The 25312-nt window shown below is 35.3% G+C and overlaps 4 protein-coding genes across 4 annotated transcripts; all 4 read left to right on the forward strand.

Moving 5' to 3' along the window:
* The first annotated feature begins 6857 nt into the window (after nt 1-6857).
* On the forward strand, nt 6858-11968 carry LOC130995371 (magnesium/proton exchanger-like). Its single transcript, XM_057920640.1, is given in 10 exon segments — nt 6858-6985; nt 7808-8074; nt 8076-8283; nt 9007-9182; nt 9403-9521; nt 9662-9819; nt 10495-10574; nt 10908-11124; nt 11209-11338; nt 11574-11968. Coding segments are annotated over 9 exon segments (1572 nt in total). The 5' UTR covers nt 6858-6985; nt 7808-7888; the 3' UTR covers nt 11872-11968.
* Nucleotides 11969-13448: 1480 nt separating this feature from the next.
* On the forward strand, nt 13449-13934 carry LOC130993852 (uncharacterized). Its single transcript, XM_057918889.1, has one exon. It carries the CDS (start codon nt 13449-13451, stop codon nt 13932-13934), a length of 486 nt encoding a protein of 161 aa, XP_057774872.1.
* LOC130993853 (uncharacterized) lies at nt 13935-14663 on the forward strand. Its single transcript, XM_057918890.1, has 2 exons — nt 13935-14361; nt 14458-14663. The coding sequence occupies exons 1-2, from the start codon at nt 13935-13937 to the stop codon at nt 14661-14663; spliced, it is 633 nt and encodes a 210-aa protein (XP_057774873.1).
* A 917-nt stretch (nt 14664-15580) lies between these two features.
* On the forward strand, nt 15581-18262 carry LOC130995372 (O-methyltransferase 1, chloroplastic). Its single transcript, XM_057920641.1, has 7 exons — nt 15581-15946; nt 16326-16477; nt 16823-16943; nt 17268-17392; nt 17481-17609; nt 17701-17865; nt 17971-18262. The coding sequence occupies exons 1-7, from the start codon at nt 15757-15759 to the stop codon at nt 18040-18042; spliced, it is 954 nt and encodes a 317-aa protein (XP_057776624.1). The 5' UTR covers nt 15581-15756; the 3' UTR covers nt 18043-18262.
* Nucleotides 18263-25312: the final 7050 nt, after the last annotated feature.

The following is a 25312-nucleotide window of genomic DNA, read 5'->3' on the forward strand; positions in this document are numbered from 1 at the left end:
TTTCCTCCATAAAGGACTGAAGTTCATTTTCTCCATCATTTCATCAAGGAAATCCCATTCAACCGAGTCGTAAGCTTTTGCAAAAACAACTTTGAAGAGAGTCAAGCCTTTCTTCTTTTTCTTGGCTTCTTCAATCAACTCGTTGAGCACCACGACGCCATCCAAAATGTATCTCCCCTTGACAAAAGCACTTTGGCATTCAGAGATAATAGTGTTGATAATTACCTGTTTAAGCCTCACTTTTTGTGAATGGATGATAATAATAAAAAGAACACGCTAATGCAAAGTGAGTATAACATAAAAGATAACCCTAATCATATTCCATCAGAATCACATCATCACCACTTCGACAAGTTGTTCGAAGTTATGAAGTTAAATCTCCAACTATAATCTTCTTTTAATAATCACAAATAAAAAAAAAAATTGATAGTCAACGAATCACTTATTTTATACCAAAGTAAATTTAATGAATTCCAAGTGTTCGAACATGAAAACAATAGCATTCCGCTAAGTTCAGTGTCACCAAATTTACAGGGACTTTTAAAATTAATTTTATAAAATCAGTATACATATTATCCATGACAAAGGAGAACCAACAATAATAAATAATGTTGAAATTATATATATGATTTAATCTTTCAAGAAATAAAGAAAAGATCAAAAATAAGAAATTTTCATTGCGACTTCACTTTTTTCTTTTGTGAAGAATCAGGAGAAGAGAATACACATGCTTCACCAATTCATTGATTTTAGGACACACACCGCCCATTAATTTTAGTACATATTTATTGGTTTTGCGATATGCAGCAACCCATTACTTCTAGTGCAGTATAATTTAAAAGTGAAGTGGTGATTGGGTTCTACAAGATTTAAGGAATAACGATAGCACATGTGAAGTGTCAAAATAAATAACAACAAATAAACTTTATACTTGGGCAATTAATAAGGCATTTAATTGAAAAAAAAAAAAAACAGAAAGGAAAGGCAAGGTTTAGAATTACGCAAAAAAAAATAAAAAATTGCAGACACACGCACAGTACGAAGCACTCATATATTCTAGCATAATTACGCAAAAATATGTAGTGATTCGTATCGTATTCGTGCGAATGACCGCATAAAATATGTCGAATTATGAATCATTTTTGAAAAATAATTCGAATTTTGATCTCATAATTAATTTTAACTCAAATTTATAATTATTATAAATATATTGTATTCACAAAAACTCAAATGAAATCGGTTTTGTGGTGAAACCGTCTTCACAATGATACTAGCTACTTCAACATACAAAAGATACTTTAAAATGTTAAAGTATCATTTGTATGTTGAAGTAATATCATTGTGAAGGCGGTTTCACTATAAAATCGATTTTACAGGAGACCACCTCATTTATATTTATTCCTGTTGTTCAATATAATTTAAATAAAAATTTCAAGCCAAATATCAAATCCGAAGTGCAAATATAGAAAACTCAAACGGTCAAAATTCAATATGACAATCAAAACTCATGACTAAATATCTAGATGTACATAATTAAATCAAATGAACAACCTAAATTGGCCGAATTAAATATATAGGGGTGCACTCTCGTGAGATTGCTATTTTTCGTGGGATTATGAGTACAATAAATAAGGCATATATAATGTTGAATAATGCAGTATATATTGATGAATAACGATATTAAAAAAATGATAAAATTTTCGCTTCCTTTAGAATTCAAACCCTGGTAAAAAATTTCGCCCTCTAGATAAATATCAGTCATAGGATACATAAAATCAATACTCACAAATCAACATAAGATTTCACTACATGTAGGGGATCTCATTGCAGCGCTCCCATATATATATATATATATATATATATATATATATATATATATATATATATATATATAGGGGAGGACTACAGTAAAAACACTTTTTAAAATATAAATATAAACGTTTTTTAATGTACGAATTTTATCCAACATGGTTACGAATTCATCCAACATGGTTACGAATTGTGAAAAATAAATTTTTGCTACCTTTGGGATTCGAACCCAGGACCACGAATTCATCCAAAAGGGTTACGAATCAACCGTAGATCTTGATGATCTAAGGGCTGAAAATCATTTATATTTTATACACTTAAGAGTGTTTTTATTCTAGCCCTCCCCTATATATATATATATATATATATATATATATATATATATATATATATATATATATATATATATATAGGGAGAGGTTCAAATAAGAACCACTAAATAAAATTAGAACGGAGAACCATTTTAAGCCATTCGATCATCAAGATCTACGGTGGATGCATCATCTTGGTGGATGAATGCAGATCCTGGGTTCGAATCCTGAAGGAAGCAAAATTTTTATTATTTTCGGATGCATTAAATTTAATAGCGAATGCATTAATTTATATAGCAGATGCATTGATTTTAATGGTTCTTATGTTCTCACGATAAGTGTGGTTCTCATTATAACCAAACCCTATATATATATATATATATATATATATATATATATATATATATGGTTGAGTTCAATAGAGAATTATCTTTTTATTCATTATGAACAAATCTATTCATTTTACGAACAGATCAACATAAGTAATGAACAGTCGTATTTAGTAAAAATAAAGAAAACCTCGCCACCAGTAGGATTCGAACCCTTGGCAAATTGCTGTTCATGTGGTACATTGATCTGTTCATTAAAATTATAGATTTGTTCGTTTTTATTTTACGAATTCTCTATTCTCCACAATATTTAACTTCTCTGTTGAACCCTTCTCTCTCTCTCTCTCTCTCTCTCTCTATATATATATATATATATATATATATATATATATATATAGGGAGAGGTTCAAGAAAGAACCATTAAATAAAAAAAGAACGGAAAATCATTTTCAGTTATTCGATCATCAAGATCTACGGTGGATGCATCATCTTGTTGGATGAATGCAGAACCTGGGTTCGAATCCTGAAGGGAGCAATTTTTTTTTTTTATGTCTTTTAGTGCATTAATTTTAACAGTTGATGCATTAGATTTGATGGTTCTAACGTTCTCACAAATAATGTAGTTCTCTCTAGAACCACATCCTATATATATTTGTGTGTAATGTTATGCATATTTGTGTTTATATATATGTACATTTGTGTTCAACTATATACATAATCAAGGCGACGAGTGGTGAGTAGCGACGAGAGGCATACCTGAGAAAGTGTTGGGTCCATACGGCTGCTGAATACATTTTTTTGTATTTCTATTCTTAACGCTCCATGTTATTTGTCTTGAAAGGTGGACTCATATGAAACTCAATTTTTGGTCATTCATCTGAAAAAACACAAATTATGGTCATTTTTTACAATTTCGGTCCAAAATACCCTTGCTCGCGCACCCCTTCTCTCCTTTGCTCACTGCCCCGCTGAGCGATCAATGGCACAATTGGCACTAATTGTGCAAGTGTACTTAATGAATGTCACAATTGGCACTAATAGTGTCATTTGTACCAACTGCTTGTGGTCGCGCCTCTCTTCACGGCCGCGCCCTTTCTCTTGGCTCAATTGACACTAATTGTGTCAAGTGTACCTAATGTATAACACAATTTGGCACTTATAGTGTCATTTGTACCAACTGCCAGTGGCCGCGGGAAAGTCAGCCGGCCGTGCCCTTTCTCTTGGCACAATTGGCACTAATTGTGCCAAGTATACCTAATTAATGACACAATTGACACTAATAGTGCCATTTGTACCATCATAACCGGCGAGCCCAACCCGATCCGAAGCCCAACCTATTTGCGTAACCCTAACCCAGTCCGCCTAATTAAGGGCAAAAAAGTTATAAAACGTAAAAAAAATAGCTTAAATTTGTGTTTTTTAGATGAGTGGCCAAATATTGAGTTTAATTGCTCAATATGGCTATCTCACAAGTTGGCTCTATATATATAAAGTGGTTCAAATAAATTCAAATATTTATCATGTAAAATAAGAATTATTATGAGTTTTTAAATCGTGAAGATCTTATATGGTGGAATCATGATTTTATTAAATGAATTTATGGTTCAAAATTCAAATTTTGTAAGTCACAAAAAATTTATTTTTCTAAATTCATAATTTTTTACGACGAACTAATAATATTTTATAGGGAATTTTGAATAGAATCATTATACTCCATATGATAAATGGTTTTTATATTCATGATTGAAGTATGAGATTTCTTTGTGATCTATATATATGTGTATATATTTTAGTATACACGGACACATGATCACACTCCACCTATACTAACATATACAGAGAGTAACATATATACTCGATGTAATTATGCTAGAGCCCCCTCCCAAATTTTGAGTTTTTTTTTAATATATATAAATATATATTTATACCTATTATAAAATAATTTTGTTTTATAAAAGAGTATTTGGTTATTAAATTCTCTCATGTATACTTAATTTAAGGATAATTTTGTTATTTAAAACTATATAATCTATGAAATATTGTTTGTTATTATTATTATTATATTTGTCTTTTAATAAAAAATGCCTAATATGTATGAAATGCTAAAAAAAATTATAATGTATTGAAACTAATTTGTAATATATAGAAAATATATAATCTATGAACATGTTGTTTGTTATTATTATTATTATTATGCTTGCCTTTTAATAAAAAAATGTCTTAAATATACGGAACGTCCAAAAAAAGTTTTGTGATATATTGAAAGTTTGAAACTATATAATCTATGAAAATATTGTTCGTTATTATTAGTATTATGCTCGTTTTTTAATAAAAAAAAATACCTTAAATATACAGAATGCCCAAAAAAAAATTCTCGGGGGCTACCGCCCCCGAACCCCGTTCAAGTTCAGCCCCCCGAATTTAATTCCTGGCTCCGTCCCTGATTATAGTCACATTTTTTTATAAAGAAAAACACACTTAAGTAATACTAATGATTAAACACGTCCAACTTAAAAGAGTATTAGCAACTAATCAATATGTTCCAATGGTCGACTTCCCAATAATAGTTGTATCTTGTACATTAGACCAATAAAGTACAAAAAGTTGCTCTACTAAAACCTTATTTACTCATCGATAACAAAAGGCTCAATTTAAAGGAAAATTAAATATAAATATATTAAAGAAAAAAATTAAATTTAATGCACACCTCCTAAGAAAATTATGCTTATAATTTCGAGACGTACAAAAATGAAATAGTAGACAGTATTTTTGGGATCTGCAGGGCATGATAATACTATATTTGCTTCTTAATGTTAAATATCTATAAGATTGATGTATTTCAACGTTCATGCTGCATGATCATTTCTATGCAGCTTTAGTGTCTTTTCCATATATATCAATTAGTATGCAAAAAATAAAATAAAAATAATAATAACAACATAATAAATAAAACTGAAAGCAACCGTGTCATCGTCTCATGTTGGTCACAACCAGATTTTTAATTAAAAACACCCAAGTCTGATTTTCACTGATTAAACTATACAAACAATTTGGCGGCTCAAGATTATCAAATTGCTTCAATAACCTAAAACAAACGTGTATTGCATAACATTCAGTGGATCAATATATGTGAAAGGATAATCATATTTAAATTCAAACTCATATTATCACAGGAGTACAATTTATTTAATTATTTAAGTAATAATGGCATGTAAGTCTTATCACAAGACTAGATCCCCATATATATTAGTATATTAATATTAGGATGTGAAATCGAATCAAAATCAAATTAATGCGCATTTTGATTTAGGATTATTGGTCGAGACTACTACCTCAAATATTAAAGATTTTATCAATTTTATAATAAATTTTGCAAACATGCAATTATATTTATTTTTTGTATTTGTTTTTATTATTAGAGTTTCTTTCGCGATTGAATCGTAACGTGTTGGGTTAGTGGATGACATGTTATTTTATCTAAAATAATAGTAAATGTATATGTAAATATGAATATAGATTGATTAAAAATAGTAAGATTAGTCTTTAATTTAAGAATGATTGACATTTTGAGATATTTGCAAAAACCTTTGATAATTAAATTTTATAATTTGAGCTAGTTTTGCTTTAATTCATACTTCTTCATCCATGATAAGTATGGTATTTTTGTCATATTCGTCTATCCCCAATAAGTGTGATATTTCCATTTTAGGATATATACTTTTGTATTTTTACCCTTATTCACGCAAAATATTTACAAAAAACTCATTTTACACACTATTTATTATTAATTAACTAACAATTCAAATTTGATGGGACCATTTCCCTATTTTATACACATTTTCCAATATTTTCTTAAAATTTGTGTCATCTCATCTACACCACATTTGTAAGTGAATTGGAAAAATTAATCATATAAAGTAAATGACCCGTAAATATGGTCATTATTCAGAATTCTGTTTCCCATAGAACTAGAATTAAATGAATACAAATTAAAAACTACAATAGAATTAATAAATTTCAAAATTTGAAAAAGTTGTTAGAGATTGGATTAACACTTATTTAATTTTCCTATATATATAGAATTCAGATAGCTATCTCAGTCCATGCACGTTTGCTTCTCTATCTCCACATGCCACATAAATAATCTTCTGCATTCCCCCAAATACTTCCCGCCGCCGATTTGTAGATCTGCTCGCTGCGAATCCGCCGAAAATCTCCGTTTTTCGGTGAGTTTTTGGTGTCGCCGCTTCTTAGTTTTAGCTATTATTCCGTCGTCGGACTTGTGTGTGTTTTTTGCTGCCATAAAATTCGGAATTTCTAGAATTTCGGTGTGTGATTGCGTTTGCTGTTCTTGTTCTATTTTGCTTTGTTATAATTATTGGGCTTGTTTGATTACGAATGGGAGCAGTCAAACTGAACGTATGAGTTTTGCTGGTGGTGGGACCTTGTTTATTAAATGCCGTCAATTTATGATCTCATATGTAAATTGTTAGTCAGATTAAGAGCGTGCGGTTTCTGTGGCTGTTTGCGCATCAGGTGAATTTTTTTGCCACTTTTATTTTTTTTTCCAGATTTTTGTGGCGAGTGTTTAATTTTGTTGGTACAACTACAATCCTCGTATTTTATATTCCAATACGAACGGAAAACTAGTTACTATTATTTGCATACTCTTTGCGTGGGCCTGTGTAACTTGACATTTTTTTTTCAGATACAAATTGTATAATGAAATGAATACATATTATAATTAATTAATTAAGGTAGTACAATAGACCGTGCACGAATCCATAACCAAGTTAGTATAAGCTAAACCAAACTAATGGCATGACACAAGTTTTTTCATGAACTTGGTTTGGAGAATAAATAATTCATATAACAAGAAGTTGTTGGTAACTGCACTTTTCAAGATTAATTTTGTGATAATTAACTCTCTTCTGCGACATATAATTCAAATTAATTGATTTCCAAGCTGTGCATATAGATGAATTATGGTGGTATATTGGAGAGGGAGTAGTCGAGAATCATATCACAAGGAGCATTTTTTGTCTACTCTTTTGTTACATAATTTAGCTCTGGTCGCGTCTAAGTGCTACCTTGTCCTTCTCATATATCATCTATAGTCTATTCTACTCATAGTCTACTTGGATCTATCTTCCTCTATCGTAGACATCTTGTACCAACCCCTCTGTGGAGTCTTGAGTCCAAGCAAGTTTTCGTTGATTCGGGCAAAAATATATTCCATCTCCATGCTATGTAAACTATATGATGCAATTTCATGTCGTTTTGAACTCTTGATTTTTGTATGTTGTTTTCATGAGTATAACTTTCCTAACTTTTCATATGAAATATATATATATATAGGTACACTTTACACTAGTTGTTAAGGAGGAAAGACTGATGCCATGGTTGAGCTGTGAAATCTGAACTATTTAATTAATTTAGATGGCCCCACTAAATAATAGCAGTTCGGAGAGCATGCATGGAGGTTCCAATACCTTTGGCCATGAGAAATGCCATTTTTATTTGCTTTTCCATTATGAGACCACACTTGACCTTGGTTTGAGGGGCTTCTTATATTTCCTGGCTCTTGCATACTGTTTTATTGGATTATCAGCTATTACTGATCGTTTTTTTCCGGTCCATGGAAACTGTGGTCAAGCAATCTCGAGCTGTGGAAGAGATAGATCCTAGTACTAATGCTAAAGTTGTTCAAAACAAAAAGGTTTGGAATTATGCAGTAGCTGACATAGCTCTGCTGGCATTCGGGACTAGTTTTCCTCAGATTTCATTGGCAACAATTGATGCCATAAGAAATATTGGACAGTTGTATGCTGGAGGTTTGCCCCTTTTTACAATTGCAACTTTCTTCAATATTTGTGATAGAACCTTTTGTGCCACTGAGCTTTCAGTGACAAATTAACTGTGAAAGCTTAAATTTTTCTTCCTCTCTTCATAGATTTTTATTTGTTGTGATATTTTATAATTCCCTTTCTTGAGCACTTGAATCACTCATTTCCAGTAACATGTTATTTCTTGGCCATCAATTATTTTCAGTAGTTTATTGAATTCTTACTCTTTTGAGATACCAATTGTTTACCATGAACATTACAAGAAAGTTTTCATTTTCTGTCAGTTGGTAGGCTCTAGAATCTTTGACAGACTTATGCATGGCTAATTGTGGCTTTCTATAGAATATGTACTTGCTTCTGGGATAGAAAGCCGATCAAGCAATATGTCACCAAATGTAGTATTGGCTTGATTCAAAAAGATGTGTGAAAAAGAACCTCGATTATTAATGGTGAAAAACTAAATTTTGGTAAAGTCATGATCTTTCTTGTTTCGATTAATTCTGATGAGATTGAGAGTCTGTGATGTCTTGATGTTTGTTTTTGCGAACTGAGGCAAGAATCTAATAGAAATGTGGTGATTTATAGCATTTTCAATCCGACTTCTTCCTTTTTCCTGTTTAAATTGCAATACAGCCTAGGAGTTGCCTTATTTCTACTGAAATATTGGGTTTACTCGAAATAGTAAACACTGCCTATCAATTTTATGAACAGGTTTAGGTCCAGGAACACTTGTTGGTTCTGCTGCTTTTGATCTATTTCCCATCCATGCTGTTTGTGTTGTTGTTCCTAAAGCTGGAGAACTTAAAAAGATAGCAGATATTGGAGTGTGGCTTGTAGGGCTATTTTGGTCTTTTTGGGCTTACATTTGGCTATACATAATACTAAAGGTAATATTTTTTGTCTGAAATAATTTCACTGCAGACTCAAAACTTGGGAGGTAACTTCTATTGTGAGTGGTTTATTTGACTAACTCCTCTAAAACTTCAATTACTCTCTCATTAGTGTTCATATAACATACACTCATCATTTTGGATCTATGCTACATAAATGAATGTTTCCTTAATTGCATCACAAACTCTCTTTAAAAGAATAACTTTAATTTTGCAGATATGGACTCCAAATGTGATTACTCTCTGGGAAGCGCTGTTCACCGTAGTGCAATATGGTCTTCTGCTTATACATGCCTACGCTCAAGATAAACGTTGGCCATACGTATCCTTACCCATGTAGGTCTTTGGTTTGTATGCTTTATATTATCTTCTTTCTTCCGCAAAACTAAACAGCCTAGAACCTTTTTGTTTATTATTATCCTTTTAAAGGATAAATGAATCCAAGTTCTGCTCTTTCCATCACGTGTGTTAATTAGGAAAAGAGATGAAAGGCCGGAAGACTGGGTACCAGAAAAAACTCCACGGTGCAGGAAAGGAGATGAAGCTCCTCATAAGTACTCTGGAATACATGAAGGTGATGAAGTAAGAAACAGGAATATTGTCGACATATACTCTGTCCATTCTGGTAACCAAGGTAATCCTTGTTAGTGAAGTTTATTTCCTGATTTACCATTTTTCTCTGTGCTTTCCTTTTTTTTTTTTCCTGGATAATTGCTCCTTTAGTTGCAAGCAATTTTGTTCGTGACCATATGCTACCATCTTACTTCTACCGTTATTGGAAATTGATAATGTCGATACGAAGCAATGAGTAGATGTTGCTGCCATACATTAGAGTAATTTTTGTAATATCGGGAAAGTGATCCAGTATCAGTACTTCACCAGTACTATGTAGACAGAAGGCAAAGGATTGTAATTAGATCTATATCATTTTCCAGATAGTGAAATGCAGCTTGTGCACTCAAGATAGTGTTTTGTATAGAATGAAATGAGAAGACATGGCTTCTTAGTGTAGGATGCCAAATAAGGGTTCGTGCCATGATGTTTGAGGATTTCAGTCAAAGAAGTTCGATTCATTGGAACATTATAAATGCAATCTGCTTGATTCTGCCAATGGGATATATATTATATGCCCTGTAATGTTTATTAATATGCTACGAAGATGCACTGCTAACAAGGCCTTTGTTGGCTATCACAATGGCTAAATTCTTTTGTCTCTAGCAACTTTTATGGTTTTTACTTGTAGACATTTAAACTTCAGTCATTGAATATGAAAATTTGCCCAATACCGACGTTGCTGAATTTTCCTCAGAACAATCTCTTGAAGATGACATTCCCGAGAAAGATGATCTGCTCTCCATCTGGAAGCAGCAGTTTATTGATGCTGTCACGGTAATCTATTTAGCCTTATTTTACCTAATCTTTACTTTGTATGTGGTATATGGCAACACTAGATACTTTTAACAGCAGGGGTCCTCCAATCTACTCTTAAGATTTTTCCTTCCACTTCGTTTGAAAATGGCTCGTCCACCCTCTAACACACATATGTGAAATCATGCACACAGCAACACTATTTTTGACCAATGACTATCTCTCTGCATGAGATTCTTTTATTCAGATGATGCATCATACATCATTTAGTTGGAAACCTACCAATCTCCTTTGTTGCCTTTCTTGGCATTTATATCTCATTTTTTTCTGAATAATTTTTTCTTCCTTGAACAGTTGGAGAGCGCAGAATCAAGGAAACTAAACAATCCATGCCTCAACCTTGCAAAGGCTTTTTGGAAGCTGCTCATTGCACCATGGAGATTACTGTTTGCATTTGTGCCACCGTATCAGATTGCTCACGGATGGATTGCATTTGTTTTCTCTCTAGCTTTCATCGCTGGGATAGCTTATATCGTGACAAAGCTCACAGATCTAATAAGCTGTGTCACAGGTTTGCAACTATCCATACATGTTAGATTCAGAAGTCCTATCATACTCTTAAGCTACTAAATTTATACACAATTTCAATGTGCAGGTATTCATCCATACACCATTGCATTAACAGCTTTAGCTGCTGGAACGTCGTGGCCTGATTTAGTTGCAAGCAAGATTGCAGCAGAGCGGCAGATAACAGCAGATTCTGCCATAGCTAACATCACTTGCAGGTTCTTTACTCTCTCTCATACATACCATCAAATACTTAAATTAAGTAGTATATGATTTCAAATATGCTTCCCCAACTTCCTTCAAAATCTCTAACTATAATAAAATAACTGAAGATTATCAATTACAAGATTCCTTTAAATCTTACTCCTGTGTTTTTCCGTACTACATTTTCCATGAGAACTCCAACAGCTATATTATCTGTAAACATACGTGGTTTTGTTTATGTTGATGCAGCAATTCGGTTAATATATATGTTGGCATTGGCGTGCCATGGCTCATCAACACGGTGTACAACTACATCGCGTATAAGGAACCGTTAAGGATAGAGAATGCAGGGGGGTTGAGCTTCTCCTTGCTCATGTTCTTTGCAACGTCGGTAGGCTGTATCGTTGTTCTAGTGTTCCGACGTATGACATTGGGTGCGGAGCTAGGTGGCCCGAGGCATTGGGCGTGGATTACTAGCATTTATTTTATGATGTTGTGGCTTATTTTTGTTACATTATCATCTCTGCGAGTTTCAGGTGTTATTTGAGTAGTTTCTCCCTTTATAGGCATTCTTGTCCTGTGAAATGTATACAACATTACTACTTTCTCAATAGCAAAGGGAAAAGAAAAGTTATTGTAGTAAATGGTAGTCTCTCAATGAAATAGGTATATTTTTTGTGGGCAGAATATATTATGGGACTTGAAAAAGTACTATTATTCCTCATGCTTCGATTGGCGCTAGAGTTTGGCTGCACTTCAAATTTGCCTTAAACTACTTGGATCTGCACACTAATTGAATTATGTTTGACGGTGTAATAATATATATTTTGGGAGTAGTTTACTAATTAATTCCTAACTAAAAAAATGATTAATGTCAGTGAAAACTTTTTCTATTAATACGAAGTTGAAGGTTCAATTTCCACAATTCATTTCTCCAAATTTTTTAAAATGAAAGTTTTGAAAATGATTCATACTATTGCACCTTGTGATCTTTCACGCCGAATAGAAGACTTATAAGTTATAACTCCGAAGAAAGTTATATCCTGTATTTCAAAAAGAAATCAACTATCTATACTATCTATAATTCTCACGCATGCAATATAAATATATTTCAGTCTTTCTACGTAACCAAGTCCACATTTACATGATTACAATATCTATATTTTGTAGTATTTGTTTAACTCATATGTTATTCAAGGGTTAATTGCCCCTAAATACACCACATTTCCTTGAATTCTACAATTGCACATCACCTTTAAAATTCGTCCTTAAATACATCACCTTTCTTTGAAGTCTACAATTGCACATCATCTTTAAATCCGCCCCAAAATACATCACCTTTATATTTTTTCTGTTTTAGCACATGACTAAAAAATCCTCAAAAAATAAATTAAAGTGTTAATTTATAAATTTAAATATCTTTTTAGCAGCGAAAATATAATAAAATAAAATTCTTTATTTATTTTTATAAAAAAATTTATTTTATTATATTTCCGCTGCTAAAAAGATATTTAAATTTATATTTAACACTTTAATTAGATTAGGGTGTTACTATTTTAAATGATGTGGCTTCCAGATTGGCAAAACTGTGTCGTTTTGAATGTTATGATCGTATGTGTTACCATTTTATTAACGTGGACAATAATTGCATGTTCCCACACTAAGAGCATCTGCAGCGCTGGGTGCGATGGCCGGATCGAACCCGGCCTATCGCACCCAGCGCCGTTGCCGCACCCGGGAGCGAAGGGAGGGGGCGTTCGAACGCACTCGTGCATAGTGGGAGCGAAGGAGGGGCGTGTTTTACACGCGCCCCATTTCCGAAAAAAAAAAAATTAAACGGTCATTTGACCGTTGAAGGCAACGGTCTTTCGGCCGAATTTTTTTTTTCTTTTTTTTTCCTTTTTCACCTATATATATCCCATTCCCTCAATCACAAACACTACATCCACCAATTCTCTTCAACTCTTAAAAAAAATGTCTTCATCCACCAATTCTTCCAACAATAATTCTTCCTCAAATTCTTCATCCGACGAAGAAGTTCATGTTGATCCCGCACAACTTCCTCCTCTTCCCGATCCTACTCAAGCTCCCGATTTATTTTTTATGAGATGTGCTGTGAATTTTATGACAGTGGCAAGTTCATATCGTTTCGATCCACCTCCACCACGCCCGACGAAAAAGCGAGCAGTGATTCGTCGTGACCGTGAAGGTGGAGCCGAGCGCCTCCATCGCGATTATTTCGCCGTCGAGCCTGTTTATGGGCCACAATTCTTTCGCCGTCGATTTCGCATGAGCCGGGAGTTGTTTCTACGCATTGTCAATGCGTTAGAAGTCGATCCTTACTTCCAACAACGTTCGGATGCTGTTGGCCGCTTAAGCTTCTCCCCGATCCAGAAGTGCACTGCCGCTGTTCGACAATTGGCATACGGAACTTCTGCTGATTGTTGTGACGAATATCTCCGTATAGGAGAGTCGACGGCGTTGGAATGCTTGAAGAAATTCTGCAAGGCCGTCGTTCGTATCTTTGGCGGCACGTATTTGAGGCGGCCAACAACTGCCGATGTGCAACGCATCACTGCAATGCACGAAGCCCGCCATGGGTTCCCGTGAATGTTGGGGAGCCTAGACTGCATGCATTGGGGATGGAAGAATTGCCCCGTGGCTTGGCACGGCGCCTACACTCGAGGGGATCAAGGCGAGCCAACAATTATATTAGAGGCTGTTGCTTCACAAGATTTGTGGATCTGGCATGCATTCTTTGGAGTCGCTGGGTCCAACAACGACATCAACGTGCTCCACCAGTCCACGCTATTCAACGATGTTTTAGCGGGGCATGAAGTGGCTGTGCACTTCCTCGCCAACAATTCTCACCACACTCGAGGATACTACTTAACAGACGGCATCTATCCGGACTGGCCGGTGTTCGTGAAGAGCTTCCAGTTTCCGAACGATGAGAAGAAGCGGAGGTTCAAGGTGATGCAAGAAGCTGCAAGGAAGGATGTGGAACGAGCTTTCAGTGTTCTTCAGGCTCGGTGGGGTATAATTAAAGGACCGTCGCGTTTGTGGAAGGCGGAGCAAATGAGTTCGATCATGTTTGCATGCATCATATTGCACAACATGATCATTGAGGAAGAATGTGGAAATGCAAGTAATTTTGACGGTGACGACGGCGAGGGACCAAGTTCTACTCCTCAAACACAATTCAATTCCGGAGCACCACCGGAGTTCGCCGCCTATTTGGCACGGAATGCAAGCTTGAAGGATGCACGATTGCATGCTCGCATCCGCGACGATTTGGTTGAGCATATATGGGCACGCTTTGGTCCGGTTGACCCGTAGTTCGACGACTTTAAATGCAAGTAAATATTTGTTGTTTTTTTAATTTTATTTGTAATGTTTGGATTTTTAGTTGAATGAATTTTATGTTGTTAAAATTGAAGTTGTTTAATTTAAATTGAAAAAAGAATAAAAGTAAAGAGAAAATGAAATTAAAATCTATTGCACCCGGGTGGGTGCAATACCATTGTTGGAGTGGGTGCAGTAGAAGTGGGACACATTCTATTGCACCCACTATGGGTGCAAGCATTGTGGATGCTCTAAGTATACTATGTATGCTTATCCCATATTTAATATTTCAGGTAAATGACATTGGAGGTGCGTGGAGAGTCGAATGGGCGTGTCGAACCTCTTTAAAAAAAATAAAAATAAAAATGTTTCTTTCAAACTCATTATATTATTCATGTGGTACTTTTGATTATTGTAACTCTAAATTCCAAATTACATCGAATTCGTGTGAAATTTATTAAAATAAAAGTTTCATTTTATTTTCTTAATGTCATGACTTGTTTATTTTTTTAATTCAAGTTCTTTCTAAAAATTTATTAGAGAATTTATTTCTTTACGAAAATACTTATATATATATATATATATATATATATGATTTTAAACTTTATAAAGAATTTTATTTTATTATATTTCCGCTGCTAAAAAGATATTTAAATTTATAAATTAACACTTTAATTTATTTCTTGAGGATTTTTTAGTCATGTGCAAAAATAGAAAAAATATAAAGGTGATGTATTTTGGGGCGGATTTAAAGGTGATGTGCAATTGTAGACTTCAAGGAAATGTGATGTATTTAAGGACGAATTTTAAAGGTGATGTGCAATTGTAAAATTTAAGAAAAGGTGGCGTATTTAGGGGCAATTAACCCTTCTATTAATACACAATTATAACGATACCATCATTAGCATAATGAAATACTATGAAGTAGTGAGTGGAATTATGCCAAAATAGCAAGTGGTTAGAATCTTGAAGGAGATAACAAACATTAGTAGCGAATCTGGTATAGCTAGTGGGCCCCACCCCACCCCACCCCACTCCGTCCCGTGAGCTGGGGACATCTTCGACTCCAACTCCAAGTGTTGGAACTATGAAATTGTTTCCCGAGGCTCAGGCAATGGCTACTTGTCTTCCATGCCCCACGCCATGCCTCTTTCTCGCTTCCAAGAAAACCACAAACCCCATATTCAATTGTAAATTCAACAATGCGCAACCTCACCATTTTCTCCAAGCCGCGCTACACCGCGCTTCCCTGCGTTTCCAGGAGACCCTCCGCCCAGGCATGCTTTTATTCGCCGGAAACATATGCTTTTCTGCATAATTTTCTTTCAGGCATTTCTTCGAACATCTGTGTGTGCTCGCTCGACTGCTTGTTTCTCTACAATTTTGTGTTGTTCGGGAAACTTTGTATTTGCCCAAATGGTGGTTTAAAATCTGACTTGAAAAATCCCACCTCAAATGTTAAGAAAGAGTTTATTTTTCTCGGTAAATTGGAGTAAATGCAACATGATCAGATTTTCATTTATGTTATTAGCTCAAAATTTTATGAATTGAAAACTTGGAGTGAGTGATGGAACACTGCTTCATTTTGTGACAAATATTGTTTAAGGTTGAAGAAGGGGATTAGGAAAGAGTTATTGATTGTTTATGTTTGGGCAGATCCTTTATTCACTGACCCCTACATCAGATGCCTTCTGCCTCTTGATATTCAAATGGATGTGAATCACAACTTGCACAAACACTGCCTTGCAACCAAGTTTATTGATGACAAACTCATCACCTCAACGCAAAAAATCGATGGACTTAGGCAGGTACCTCATTCAAATTGTCTTTTCGTAGTATAACATAGCTAGCATTAGATTAGGTGAAGCAAAAGTCTGGATTTTTAAGTTTAATAGGTAATTGAGTTAAGACCTGTCGTTGTAAGAGATGAATAATGTATTGGAGAGGGCATTGGGATTCCATTGAGAATTACTAGCAAAAATAGATTTTCTTCCATATTTTACAGTATCATACCTTAAAGTGATGTGAACTACTATAGTCTTGGCTTGGTTGGATTTCTGTGGTGATTCGGATGGTCATCAACATATGTGAAGCTCGGTTAAAAGTTTTTGCACGAGTTCTAAGTCATGTAGTTTGTTGTTGTCTTGTTGCAGATTGTTTTCTTGACCGATGGAATGGATACCCGGCCATATAGGCTCAACTGGCCAGCATCGACAGTACTATTCGATATATCTCCGGATAGAATATTCAGACAATCAATTCAGAAGCTTGAAGGTCTGACTATAAAACTGAAAAGATTTCAGTATTTCTTAGCATCCATATCTTATTTTGTATCAACAATCTACTATGTTTGAAATGCTCACTGACTGATGATTTAGCTGAGTTTTCATGAGAAACTATGGAATTGAGGATGATTATGGTGTGGCATTCAAATTTGATCCAAGTTAATTCCTTTGATATTATGACTTTAGCTTAGCCAGAGAGCATATGACACATTTTCGAAATTTTGTATGATTAAATTTATTTCCTCATTTTAATATCTTCAAGAATTGAGCCTGTAGTGACAGTATATATTTTTCATGAAAATTAATTTATTAGAAATTGGTGCTAAGATTCCAAGAAGATGCTTGCTCTTCCATGTCCCATCCGAAACCTCTGATATTCAACAAGCTTTATGCAGTAAAGGGTACAACGGCACCAGTCCTAGTCTGTGGGTTCTTCAGGTGATTGAATTCTTTCCTTGATCACTAAACCTAATGTCGCATTGTTTCTACAGTTACATGATGGTGATTTCTGTTTACAATCATGCAGGGATTTCCAGTAGTCACTTTGGCCAACTTCAAAGATATTTTGAGCATTGTGAGCTCTTTAGCCATGAAAGGATCCTATATCTTTGGAGAACTCCCTAGCTGGTTAGTCGAAACAGAGACTGGCATGAAGGTGAGCAAGTTTAATTTCGTGGAGGGGAAATCGCCTCTGCGACCTTTTATCTGGAATGAAGATCATAATCTGTTTCTTGCCTCCATTTTAGACCACAGCACCAGAATGGATGGACAAGCTCTTCGTCACCCACGGCCTAAAGGTGGAGGTCATTGAACATGATGAAATTGCAAGAAATCTCGGAAAAGAATCATCATCCGGTGACTACAAAACCATACTATTCGTAGCAGAGCAGCTGCAGTTCTCTGATGATCAGGTGATCAACTTTGATGTTAGAAATAATGTGTTCGAGTTTCTCTAGAGTTTGCAGGGGCGCTTTTCGTTCTTGTTTTGATTTCGAATACAATTCAAAATCTTGCAGATGGAATTATGGAGAAGAGAGTTTCAAAGGATAGAAGAAGAAGGAGATGAAGATGGTTTTGAAGAGCTCTAAATAGACACCATATTGATTATAGAATTCTATTGCCATTTTTCTTATTTTGTGTTTGCATTGGGCCTTGGGCCTTGGGCCTTGGGTAGAAGCCCAGATCCAATTGCATGGGGTGTCCCAATATTGTCGTAGAATTCTTTTCTTGTTTTTTTTTGAGTTTTAGTTAGGAAGTGTTTGCCAACAATTTCCTGAGAACCTGTTATTATCATTAGCTATTTCTTTATTGACTTTCATGTAAGTTAGGTCATCTCTCTTATTTGGCATCTTCAACATCATGATTCAAAAACCATTCATTTTGGGACGGACTTCCTCCGTCCCACGAATCTTGACACGTTTTTCTTTTTGGGTCGTTCCACGAATCTTGACACGTTTCCATTTTGGGTAATAATTATTACCTTTTTCTCTCCTACTTTATCACTTTTATTACATTCTCTCTCATACTATATCACTTTTATATTTTATTAATTACACACTTAAAACACTAATCTACAATTCCTTAATTCCCGTGTCGAATCCAAACGTATCAAGATTCGTGGGACGGAGGGAGTATATATGTTGAGTATATTTATATGGCGACCATCATTATAAAAATCTCGGAGGTTTATCGATTTAGAACTTGAACCATTGAAACATTCAAACTAGGACCAAAATAATATGCATTTTGAATCTTTTTATATTTTTTATTATTTGTTTATACAATTGACTCAACGAAAATTTCTTTATTGATTATCTATTAAATTTTATAAAAAAAATTATTGAAATAATTAAAAATAGAAAGAATCAACCCACATTTTTTTTGAATTGCTAGTTTCGATCATTCGATTCCTAATCTCATAATTTCAATCTTTCATGATCTGAAATCTGAATTATGAAATAACTTATCTTTTAGCTTCAAATCATAATTTCGATCTTTCGGATTCTGAATTAATATAGTACTATCATTTATTTTTCGACCTAAATCGATGAAACTCCAAAACTAATACACACAAGTTGGAGGTTTCTAGGAAAAATCACAGTTTCTCAACAATAAGTGTCCAGCCTTTTTTTTTGGAAAGGTAAAATCAAATAATAATAATAAAAGGAAGAGGAGTACAAGGGGTACTCAAGCCCGTTCAAGTGAAAATAAGACTAAAACCCCACAACAGAGACAACAAAAATATCTTGCAATTACAAGGATCCAAAGACCAGTCATGGGTCGAGTATTCAAACTTGTTTTTGGACAAAAAGTCTTCAACCATCTCCACGTATTAAAAATAATACCATCCACCACTCTATGAGCATCAGGATTTTTAAGAAATGTCCAGCTATTATTAAAATCTATTACTCTCTCCGTTCTCGATAAATGTGGTGTGAATGAGAAGACATGAATTTTAAGAAAATATTGAGAGATGTGTATAAACTGAAAGAAAATGTTTTATTGAATTAATTTCTTAGATAATTAATACTAAATAGTTTGTGAAATGAGTTTTTTATAAATATTGTTTGTGAATGTGATAAAAAATAATGGATGGGATAATTAATGAATGGTTTGCGAATTTTAATAAATAATTTATTAGAAAAATTATATTTTCTTCATCCCACTAAAAGTGACATGTATTTTATTTTGAATCGCCCCATTATAAGTGGTCTGTTTCATAAATGAAATAATTTAACAAGGTCCTATTATTTTTAATTAATTTATATATATTTTTTTAATTTTTTATGTCGAAAAATTTTAAGTCATTTATAATAGGACGGTGAAAATACTTATTATGAACAAATGAAAATGAAAATAGTAAAAAGATTATATTTATTGTGGTCGGAGGGAGTAGAATGACTTTGATTAGACGGACTGAAAATAGGGTGATATAGATTGGCGTAGCATCTAAATTGCTTTCAATAATGACTTAGAATGATTGAGTATATATTGGTATTAAGTCAATTAAAAGATTAAGCGAGCTTTGTTATTAATTACTCACTATAAACATGACACGATTCATCATGGCTCCCGGCCCCACACACAAAAATATTTAATTTCCCTTGTCCCTTTGTAGATGAGAACGAACTGCCATTCCAATTTCGTGACATTTGCTAATAAAATAGATTCGTGTATCTTATTATAAGTGCGTGAATCTTTGACAATCTATCATGATGTATGTCGCATCATAAAATTTAGTTAGGCTTTAGATGGTTTGAATTATTTGTGAATGCTAATTTTCTTTCAAAATATCCACAATAAGAACAAACAATTCTTCACCATATTTAGCTTTTAATTTTGAACCCTTTTCAACCACAAGTGGGATGATCATGAAGAACCACAACAATTAAATTAATCTTTGCAACTAGTGATTGTTATAAAACAAAATTACCACTTTGCTTTATATTCTTTAATTGGCAATTTTGGCCCAATTTCATCCACGTGGATCAATTGTCTTTTGGTAGCCTAGAAAGCCAAACCACAAAAGGGCTCCTCCATTTTCTTTGAGACGATTAGCTTTCAAAAAAATGTGTTCTCAAATATTTGGATTTAAATATGAATTAATGGGCTCAATTAGCCCTTCTTGTATAAGAAAAGAAAAAAAATATAAAAATTAGTCTTTTTTAATATAAATGTACAATTATACCCTTAATATTGTTACACACTTTTTCACAAAAGTGTGTAATTGAAAAAAAAGTGTGTAACATTATAAAATACCCTATTACACACTTTTTCAAAAATCGTGTAATAATCGCGAAAATCGTGTAATAGTATATTTTATATACTGTTACACACTTTTTTTATAAAAGTGTGTAATAACGTAAAAGTGTGTCATTGCGAAAAAAGTGTATAACAGTGCAAAATACAGTATTACACATTTTTTTACTTTTAAAAAACGTGTATTTTGATCAGAAATGCTATTATTTTCATATTTTTATTTGTATGACTAAAATTTTCTATGACTAAAAGATTTTGGCTACATTAAGGTGTTGCCTCTTTAAATATTGTAACATTTGTTTCTCTCTTTTTACAGAATTTATTTTGCCCCTTCTATCTCACGTAGTCTATAGGTGAGGCCCTGAGGGGAGTGTGTGTTTTGTGAGAGAGGTTTTTAATTTTTGAAGTAACTATTTTAAGATGAGAACAAATGTATATGTATCATTTGTGAGCACCTATTACGAGCATCATTGACATTTCATTCACGTCAACATTTGTTTTTATTTTAATTTTTTTTCTTATATTTCAAAACATTGTGATTGAAATTATCACAATTACAAATTATATACAAGAATAATTTATGCTATATGTTTGGATAAATATCATATTAAATTTCAAAGTATATCTACTTTATAAAAAATATACTGAACTATAAGAAATATTTTTAAAAATCTCAAACTATTAAATTTATATAAAAAATGTCTCACATCCATTTTCCAATCTTTGAAATCATGGTGTGACTAGTCGAATACCACCGTGTAATTTATATTTTATTATTTTAAATAACACGACACAAAACAACGCCGTTTTGTGCTACATTAATTAATCTAAATCGTGTTGAAGGTCAATTTATCTAAGAAGTGATACGCTACATAATAGTTCTTTTAAAATAATGTGATTGAGATGATAAGTTCCACACAATATAGTACTTTGTATTAATTCACTATAAGAAAAATGTTAATAGAAGACACGCAAAACGTGTCATCTATTAGAAAATCGTCTGTCATAAATGTAGGTGTAGTCTATTAGTGCATAGATGACGCGGCCGTGTGTGTCGTCTATTAGCGCATAGACGACGCGGCCGTGTGTGTCGTCTATTAGCGCATAGACGACGTGGCCGCGCTTGTCGTCTATTCGTTGAATTTTTTATTTTATTTTTAATTTTTGCAATTATATTTAAATTTTCTGTTTTTTCAAATAAATATTTTATTAAATCTGAAAATTCATAATAAATAATTTAAAACATATACATTAATAATAAAAAAATCATTCATTAATTTAAAACATTCTTTATCATCCTACATCATATTCATATATTGTTCACTCTACATTACATACACAAATTGTCAGCCTTTTCCTACTACAGTAGCTCCCGATCACACGCACATTTTACATCACACAAATATTATTTATAAGGAATCTTGAGTGTCTAGCAATATTTTTAGTAATAAGTTATTAAGTCGTCGTCAATGAGCCTAATTTAAATGGTAAAATTAAGGCATTCAAAGACTCTCTTTTGTGAGAGATTATGCTGAAATAGAAATTTTATTGAAGAAAAAGTTTGCAAAACCCTTGAGAGCACAGGCGCAAACAAGGAACGGGCCAGAAAAACCCAACATAAAGAAAAGACAACAAAACCAAACGGAAAGGAAGCAAAAAACAAAGAGGGGCAACCGAGAGAAAACGAAGAGCGTTTAGCCGAGCCCGAGCAAAACCCACACCAGAGCGGACCCCGAAAGAACGGAGCTGGCATCCAAGGCAGAGATGTCCTTCAGAGCAGAGGCGGCCTCCAGAGCAGAGCTGCAGAGAAGCGCTGCAGAGTAGAGAAGCGCCAGAGCAGATAAGCAAGCCAGAGCAGACAACCTCGCCAGAGCAGACAACCTCGCCAGAGTAGAGAAGCACGCCAGAGCAGAGAAACGTGACAGAGCAGAGAAGCGCGCTCAAGTAGAAAAGTACGTCAGAGCAGAGGAGTACGAACCAGTGCGCCAGCGCGGAAAGCCATTTCTCTGATGAGTGCGAACAGAGCAGAAAGCCATTCCTCTGACGACAAGCGCGCCAGAGTAGAGAAACGCGCCAGAGCAGAGAAGCGTGACAGAGCAGAGAAGCGCGCCCTAGCAGAGAAGCACGTCAGAGCATAGGAGCGCCAGAGCAGAGAAGCTAGCTCCAGAAAAACCACGGCAGAGCCGTCCCGGACCTAGCGACCTGACCAGCAAATAAAGTTCCACGCTGTCCTTCGAGCTTATCACCGATCCCACCACACGAACCTGCGAAACCAAACAACAACAGGAGAGGAAAGAAAAACAAAGAAAGCAAAAACAACACAAGAAAACAAACTCTTGCTAGCCAAGGAAATAACCTCTCCAAAACAGACAGTTCAGCCCCAAAAGCGCCCTCAGAACAGAAAGAACATCAGAGGGATCAAACAACCAACAAACACAACCAAATCTGAATCCAAAAGCTCCAACAGTCACCAACGAAAGGGGGACAAAGGGGAAAGAAGCCATCATAAGAAGACCAGCCAGCCGATCAGACCCAGTTCTCCGCTAGCAGTGAATCTTCTAATGCAATTACTTTTATGATCCATACTTAACCAAGATTATATAAACATGAAACTCACTTATTTAAGCATGCTTTGAGGGTCAACTTCGCGGGATGAAGCCATTGGGGGTAACCCAAGTCTTCCCGTGTGGTTTCCATGCTCATAATGTGATTTACATCAGAGGAGCAGAGACCAGCAGCAGAAAAAACCATACATACCATATAGGATACTAAGCATATTGCAATGAAAACACTCCTGCTAGCATCTACCGGACAAATCACGGCCAGCAAAGTCTCCCAATTAATGACAACCCTAGACCTTAGAACCCAGCCCAACGAAAGGACAATCGTAACAAGAAGATCCAGACCAACCACCACACCAAACACAGACCAGAACCTCGAAAATCCAAACAGAACCAAAAGCGCAAGAGAGGTAAAAAGTCTGAAAATGAGAGGTTGAAAACCCATAAAGGCAACAACCAGAGCAAACGGAAACAAAACAAGAAGAAGCAGAGAAAAGAGATAAAAACACCTCATGTGACAATCCGAATGTAAGGCAACTGTCTTCTGTCATCACGAACCAGATGGAGGATCTCCGGGATCGCAAAATTCCAGTAACCTTCTTCCACCACCGAAGAAGCCAAGCAGTCCGCAACCCGGTTCCCTTCCCTGTAGATATGAGTAATAATAATATGGAAATTCACGGTAGAAGAGAGGACCTTACGCCAACGGCTGAGGAATCTCCAAGGAACAGTGTCAGAACGCGACCGGAAAAGATCCACCAGATAGGTGCAATCAGTCTCAATCCAAACATGACTCCAACCATGAGAGACCGTCTGCTCCAAAGCAATGACGAGAGCAAGCAGCTCCGCCTCGAACGCCCAACCACACCCAGCAGAAAAATGAAAACAGCCCAGAACACGAGACGAGTCTCTAATAACGCCTCCAGCATGAATATGAAGAGGGGAGCCATGAACAGAACCATCAATATTAATCTTGCGCCAAGGGGCAGGGGGAGGGGTCCAGTAGACATAGACATAAGAGAGCGGGCGACGGGGTCTTCCCGGAACACCAGGGCCATGAAGAATCAACAGCTCCTCAACCGAGTTAGCCATCTCCCCCAAACAGGAACGAGAAGTCTCCAAAATAAAAGCTTTGATCTGCACCGAAACCGCAGTCGCAGAGACCGTAGCCCCATCAAACACAACTCTGTTGCGCATATTCCAAATGCTCCAAACAGTGGACATGACTCCAATCCTCCAAAGATTATCCACCTGCTTGCTAGCCGGATCCTTCATCGCCCAAAGGATCAGACTCCCAATATCATGAACAAATGGGATGTCCACCCGAAACCAAGTGAAAAGGGAGTACCAGATCTGTCGAGCAATAGTACAATCCCAGAACAGGTGATCAATATCCTCAGAAGCATTCCGGCAAATGGGGCACCAGCCCGGGCCAATAAAACCAGAGCGACGAAGAGAACTAGCAGTAGCAAGACGGCCCAGAATCACTCGCCAAGTAACAATGGATCGGCGCATCGGAATAAAAGGTGCCCAAATCCATTTACCCCAATCGACCATCGGTAGACTGGGACGGATATAATCCATGGCCAAAGAAGCAGAGACCTCACCAAAATGAGAATGAGTCCAGGCACGTCGATCCACCCCCCCTCCAATAGGAACCGAAACAATGTCAAAAGCTATCTCCGGAAAGGTCTGCAAGAAATCCAGGGTGAAGTGCCAAGTATCATCAAAGAAGTAGTCCGAGACCGAGTGCATAAGAGAATGATGAGCAGCAGTCGGAATACCAATTCTGTCGACCAGCCGATACCCAAGCCAGTTATCAATCCAAAAGAGAATAGAAGAGCCGGTGCCAATGGAGCAGTGAGTATCACTGACAAGAGAATGGATGACGGAACGAGTACCCAACCAGATTGTAGAAGAAAACCACAGCGAACGAGGTCTCAAGCACTCATCCAGATACCGCTGACGGAAGAAATGGAAACCAAAAGAGTCCGCAGTAAGCAGCAGCCAACCTAAACGCATCAGGAAGCTCTGGCTG

Source organism: Salvia miltiorrhiza, chromosome 7 (assembly GCF_028751815.1).
Source record: "Salvia miltiorrhiza cultivar Shanhuang (shh) chromosome 7, IMPLAD_Smil_shh, whole genome shotgun sequence".
NCBI classification, from domain to species: Eukaryota; Viridiplantae; Streptophyta; class Magnoliopsida; order Lamiales; family Lamiaceae; genus Salvia; species Salvia miltiorrhiza.